This window comes from Aricia agestis, chromosome 7 (assembly GCF_905147365.1).
Source record: "Aricia agestis chromosome 7, ilAriAges1.1, whole genome shotgun sequence".
In the NCBI taxonomy this organism is placed as follows: Eukaryota; Metazoa; Arthropoda; class Insecta; order Lepidoptera; family Lycaenidae; genus Aricia; species Aricia agestis.
The window spans coordinates 10,428,351-10,434,953 of record NC_056412.1 but is presented as its reverse complement, the minus strand read 5'-3'; the positions used below and the strand labels follow the sequence as shown (position 1 = coordinate 10,434,953).

Below are 6,603 nucleotides of genomic sequence, written 5' to 3'. Positions count from 1 at the left end.
CCCTGTATATTAAGCCAAAGAGAGAATTGTTTTATTTTACAAAAAAACTCGATATAAACATTGTTTACCTTTATTTAAAAATGCATTTAGCAATATATCGGAATTTTTTCTAAGAAGTGGGCGACTTTGTTTTGTCTCCTCACTTTGTGGAAAAAATTCCGACGCAATGAAAACATGAACCATAAAGCATCAATAGCGAGTTGGGGAATAAAAATATCGTAATGAATAATATCCAGCGTTAAGTCTGCTCGATTACCATATAGAGCCAAATGAGAAACGGCGTAATGATTCATCAATTAAATTATGTGGTGTTCACCACCTTCGGCGCGCCGCAAGGTTCGCATGCTTGAGATGTTGCCTGAAGACGTAGACTGTGGAATGAGCGAGAAGCACAGTGTGGGACGTATGACGAAGAGCGAGTCAGCCGCGGCGTTTCAAACGTGAGGCTATTTAAAACTGTGCGCAAGCCCCCTGGCGCCGAGTCGACGACTAATGATCAGTCCTGCCTTGTCTACCAACGAGTGCGTAGCGACATTGTGAACTGTGTTTACACGAGAACGTTTCCTTCAGTGTTTGTTTAGTTCGACAGTTTTCCTAACACGTGAACATGGCCGATAGTGGATTGAAGAGGAACATTCCCATCAAACTTGGAGATTTTTCTGTCATCGACACAGAGTTCTCGAGCATCAGGGAGAGATTCGACGCCGAAATGAGGAAAATGGAGGAGGAGATGAGCAAATTCCGATCTGAACTCATGAACAGGGAAAGCAACAACTTCTTCAAGAGTTCTACGAGGTATTTATTTTTATTGATTTAATACTTTAAGTGAATGATTTAATACTTTAAGTGAATGCATGAGCATAAAATTAATAATAATCGAGTGAAGTAATGTTTAGTTTTCGATCAAAAGATTTCATTACGCAGCGGGTGAATATTATATTGGGCAACTTAAAATTAACATATTTCGAGTCATATTTATTATAATGTAGTCGGCCCCGTGTTCCTTAAAGGGTATCTTGAATAAATAACATTGTCGAGTGATTTCGTAAGAGTCGTCCGCCTCGATTGACCTCGCCGGTTCCACGAAAGTGGTCGTATTCAAAAGGCATTATTCGGGATCATTCCGCGGAACGGCATCAACTGCAGACATCTTAGTCGGCTCCATTTAAAGCGTGCAACGATACGTAAGCCCAACGCGAATGATGTCATAAATAGAAATAGCGCCGGCCGGCTGCTCCGAACGGCAACACAATTCATACACAATTGTGAAAATTTACATGAATTACGTTCTACAACTTTTTACCGAGTAAACTATTACACCTACAAATTGCGTAACTCGACATGAAGAAGTAGTTTGACTTAGACATTATATTTTGCCTGCGAGCATATTAAAAAGCAACAGTTTAGCCAGATTGTTAATTGTAAACTGATACCTCTTCTCTATACACAATAAGATATAGGGCAAGGTTAAGTGCCCTGAGGGAGCCCGGCGAGAAGTCCTTCGAATCCCTGCAATGTCCTTGATTCGCGAAACCACAAACGAAGGTTTTCAGATCGATTCATGAGAACGGTATTGACGTCACCCCAGTCATGGGTAGTAACAACGAGGAATTTTAGAACGCCAAACCAAATTTCCGATAAACACAGCGGCTGCCTCGCTCGATTTGATTAGAAGCGTTTCCTATGTTTTTAATAGAAACGATGTTTTTTCGGCTGGCCAACGTCGTCAACAAATAAAATGCTACAAATAACAATCTAACGGTAATTTGAAAACTGGTTTATGTATTTTTTATCAGCTCTGTAATGTAACCCAAAACCATCCGACCACTATAATATTAAATAACTATTTATTTTAAACGCCCGTATAATGAGCACTATCTAGCCAAAATATTATGATCGTACATGACCCAAATGGTGAAAATAGTAATGTTGTGATGCAACTTGTACCACCAATCGGAATTGAAGATACTTGGCAGGTCCGAGCGATTACAAAACAACGGAGACGCAAGGACGCCCGAAACTAATAACGATTATCGCGTGTCCTCTAATAGTGCTTCGCCCCCAAGTTTAAACTTCTTTTGCACCAAAATTCACCTTAAATACAAATTGCCCTAATTTGAGCAATAGGGCCGCCTCTGCACAGTTGACTAATGTCACCCACCACACGGTGGGTGGACTGGGTGGCACGTTATTATGCAGGTTAATCACAATAATATAAATATGTATGACTCGACTTTTATGGCATCGATATTACATTATAAATAACTACATTAATTTGTTCTTAACGACACATGTTTACTTGTCGATCGCTTGTTACATCATATGCGAGTTAAATAATCTAAAAGTAATTCGATTTGGTCAGTTGACAGTTACCCAACGAAATAATTTTCAATACCCGACTCGCATTTAATCAGTAAATAATTCATACGAGTATCAAAGGTGACTGACTGATTGACATAGTGATCTATCAACGCACAGCCCAAACCACTGGACGGATCGGGCTGAAATTTGGCATGCAGGTAGATGTTATGACGTAGGCATCCGCTAAGAAAGGATTTTGATCAATTTCCTACCCCAAGGGGTTCAAATAGGGGATGAAAGTTTGTATATAATAATACTTTTTAACGCGAGCGAAGCCGCGGGCAAAAGCTCGTTTTCCATAAATGGTTTGGAAGGATAAAATCTAGCCTCATAATCATAACATACTAAGTTTAAGAACTTATATGAAAATTATGTACCTACTAAGTATTTAAATTGTATTTTATTTATACTGTACTATGCATTTATTAGGTGTATTCTTCGATCACATATTATATACGGTGTATTATATTAACTAAGGTTTTTGCTGTGTATAAGCTTTATGACTTTAATATAATTTTTTGTTGTATACTTACATACTATTAATATTTATTAATTTATTATTCAAATAAGACTAACAACGAATATTGCTTTTTGCATGTCTTACAATTTCGAATCTGTTTCCTCCGGAGGAGTAACTTCGTCTTCAGAGAGGTAAACTACACAGTTTACATAAATAGTATTTATGCCATGTATGTGTGTCTAGCTTAGCACAAACCTCACTATATTTTGCACTAAGTCTATGAGACCCCAATGCACATCCATAATGCACAATTATTGACATGCATGCAATTTGAAATATTATGAAGTTTGTAGATAAATAGTATTACTGTACTACTTTGTAATAATTGTACGTCCACTAGCACAATAATTTGCATATTTAAATACACAATCACGTATTTCTTTAATATCTAAGTATGAAAACATATTATGTTTGCTTAGATATTATGTAGAAATATTATATAAATTACGTCGTTGTAGACAGTAACATTTTCTAGTGATTATTAGTATACACTCATTAAATTCCAACATCTATGCATTGCACCAAAGAAACTCAACAATTTAATTATATTAGCTTCATTATATTATTTCAAACAGAAAAAGGTAATAGTGATACTAAAAATTAAGAGAAACAGAGAATTATAATGAATAGGTATTAAATAATGCTAATGGACGCATAAAGCAAGATTGGGTCAGGATCTGATCAAAGGTCAGGATATAATATTTAGATAATTATTGTGATACCAACCTTAACTAAGCGAGTAGGGAAAGAGGAAAAATGACGTAGAAATACCTAGTAGTAGGTAGGTACATCAAAAGTAACGCATAATATAAAAATTGAACGCAGTTTTCCCACCGAAGAACAGTTTCAGCGTAATCTATTAATATACTGACCAAATAATATCCGGAGAGACCAAACGCAATGTAAACACCGCTTTTTTTCTCAAGTAAAATACTTACATACATGGTAATAAAAAGTACATATTATACACCAATGGTAATAAAAATCACCTATTCTGTATTCTGTATCCTAATATATTGGTATGACGCTGGTGAGATCATTTGTTGACAGTGACCTTGCGTCTGCACTCGCAGGAATGACATCAGCCACCTTGTGAAGTGTTATCAAAACTAAAATAGCCGATTTACGAAAACGAACCTCATTAGGAGATAAAGTGCGAAATTAAAATATTTGCCCAGACATCAGTGAAGGTTAAAGATTATTCACATTCTCTTGAACAATATAATAGTCATTAAAAGTTGGTATAAACAAAAATCTATCTTTAGAAATTTAGAACTCAGAACTGAACCGGAAAAAGTAATTAAATACGAAAACATCGATCCATTACCAAAGAACTATAGTATGCCCACAATATTATTTCCACGTGTTTAGGGATCACAGTTTTGGAAGGAGCCCAAAAGTAACTAAAAACTTCGTACAATGCGCTATCGCTTTGTCAAATACAGTTAAAGGTATATTAATATGCATTTCTACTCCAAAAAGACCCAAAGTAAGTAATATTTGTTTGTCCCAACTCCCAGCATAATGGGCTATAAAGAGTAATTATGGGTTGTAAAGGGGTATAAGTTCTCATTTTTAAGGAACTAACTTGATGTGGCAATTTTTTTCTAAAAAAACCGTTCGTGCACGATATCAACATTTTTGCATTTAAAAATAATTGGATTCCCGGAATATGTGGCGAATTGTAATTCATTGCATGTCGCATGATAAACATTTTAGAAATACGGTTAGATATAAAACGTTTCAGAGGTACCGTAAATGCAATGTTATTCAGATATAATCTAGCGTGAGAACTGAAAAATGCTCGTTACATTAACAATGCAGTACAGTTTTCATGTGCACTCAATTCACAATTAAACTAAATAAGCTCATTAATAGGTGTAAATTTCTAAGCTGGTTTAAATATATTAAGACAATAGACTGTCTTAAATCTAGAAGAACCCCTCACCTTCGTAAAATGCAAAAGAGACTAATTCATTATTTTTTGTTTCTTCAGCACAACTACATCATCACAACATAGCGACAGCAGACAGCTAGCTGAGCCTAGCCATTGGGACAGCCTCAACTCCCCACTCATCCAGGACGAAGGCGACGGCAAGTCCCTCAAACTCAGATTTGACGTTAGCCAGTACACTCCAGAAGAAATCGTCGTTAAGACGGTTGACAACAAACTATTGGTAAGTTTAACTTTAAACAAGATAAACTGTTTGGAACTATAGAGACGAGTAAATTATAAAAGGAACATAAGAAGAATATAATTATTGTTAGCGCATAATTTTTATTGAAAATATTTACGAGGAATAGTACATAGAACTTCAGAGTTCGACATCATGGCCTTGTTAATTATTTACATCTTGGCAATGCATTGAATAGTATACATTTTAACGATACTAAACTAGAATTTTCGATGATAATGAAAACATCGTGGCGCAAAAGAAAATGTGAATGAGTGCCAAATGCTGTTGTAACATATCACTCAGTATCGTGCATTTTTTTTAAGTCACATTGCATTGTGAGTTGTGACGTACGATTTCATCTGAATAAAACGATTGTATTAAATTTTTATTTAAAACCGCCGTGCGTGCCAACGACTCGGCGTACATTCCAGTACTCGCGCAAGACTGAATTCTTTCGATTAAAAGTTGCATTCGAAAATTTCAGGTCCACGCCAAGCACGAGGAGAAATCAGAAACGAAGTCAGTATACAGAGAGTACAACAGAGAATTCCTCCTGCCCAAAGGCACGAACCCCGAGGCTATCAAGTCGTCGCTGTCCCGGGACGGCGTCCTGACGGTGGAGGCTCCCCTGCCGCAGTTGGCCATCACGGACAGGAACATTCCCATCCAGAAGCACTGAGAATCTCATCCAACGAACGCAGCTCGAGTAGCTATTCCATACTGTTAATAATTTATTTTACAAAGTATTATAAGAAGTTTTGGAAATATTCAAATATTTATTTCGGTTATTTTTAAGAATCTCATGATTTTTTAACGACTAAATTCGAATTGAACCGTTGGGCGATTCGATTTCACGGATGAAAATCTACTTCGGATCTCAGTGGGGTTTGCAGATCTGCACCGTTCGCTAGAGCCTCCGCTTTCATTGTGATCAGATCGGAATTGTGCATTTGTATCGCGATGTTATGATATTAAACTGATATTAGAGTGACTGATGGATCTGAGGCGCGGGTGAGCAAGTTCCCCGCCGGCACTCCTATATACTTGTAGAGTAGAGCTTTGCTTACGATGGGCGAGTCTACGTCTATTTGGATGTCCATTTTCTTAACACTATTTACGTATGCTACGAAGCAATAAGTAAATGCACTTTGTTAACAGCTTTTAACAGAAACACGTTTATATTTTAGTACAAACAGTTGTTACAAAAGTTTTAGATGTCAATAAAATCTATAATGATACTTGTGTTTTTGTTCCACAGTCCTATACCAGCGCGTTGTGCGTAGGTTTCAAGTATTGTTACGCATATTAATGATTCCAACAATTAAAAGTGACTCACGAAGGTAGGATATCAATATATTTTTAAATCGATAAAAAACTTCTGAAAATTATTCCTGTAATATTGCTCGATTGTAGAACAGATTTATAAATCTTTGCAAATTCATGCATCAAAATGCACATTGCAAATTCATGAATAAGATTTTATTACTTACTGTTATACAAATCTACACGCGTGTCAAGCCAAGTACGAGCTAATTCAGAATTATT

The 6,603-nt window shown here is 36.4% G+C and overlaps 1 protein-coding gene across 2 annotated transcripts; it reads left to right on the top strand.

Annotated features, from left to right (window-relative positions):
* Positions 1 to 443: 443 nt before the first annotated feature.
* LOC121729166 (heat shock protein beta-1) lies at positions 444 to 6,296 on the top strand. 2 transcript variants are annotated; one of them, XM_042117591.1, is made up of 4 exons: positions 444 to 795; positions 2,959 to 3,012; positions 4,878 to 5,058; positions 5,543 to 6,296. In XM_042117591.1, the coding sequence occupies exons 1-4, from the start codon at positions 608 to 610 to the stop codon at positions 5,735 to 5,737; spliced, it is 618 nt and encodes a 205-aa protein (XP_041973525.1). In that variant the 5' UTR covers positions 444 to 607; the 3' UTR covers positions 5,738 to 6,296. The 2 variants fall into 2 exon arrangements, with proteins under 2 accessions (XP_041973525.1, XP_041973526.1); XM_042117592.1 differs by lacking the exon at positions 2,959 to 3,012 and having other exon boundaries at positions 460 to 795.
* The last annotated feature ends 307 nt before the right edge of the window (positions 6,297 to 6,603 follow it).

What these genes read in the sequence shown, in the direction of transcription:
- LOC121729166 (XM_042117591.1), top strand. Translation starts at nt 608, where the DNA reads ATGGCCGATAGTGGATTGAAGAGGAACATTCCCATCAAACTTGGAGAT. An exon ending in TTCTTCAAGAGTTCTACGAG is followed by an intron (nt 796 to 2,958) that starts GTATTTATTTTT and finishes TGCTTTTTGCAT; the next exon opens with GTCTTACAATTTCGAATCTG. An exon ending in CGGTTGACAACAAACTATTG is followed by an intron (nt 5,059 to 5,542) that starts GTAAGTTTAACT and finishes CGAAAATTTCAG; the next exon opens with GTCCACGCCAAGCACGAGGA.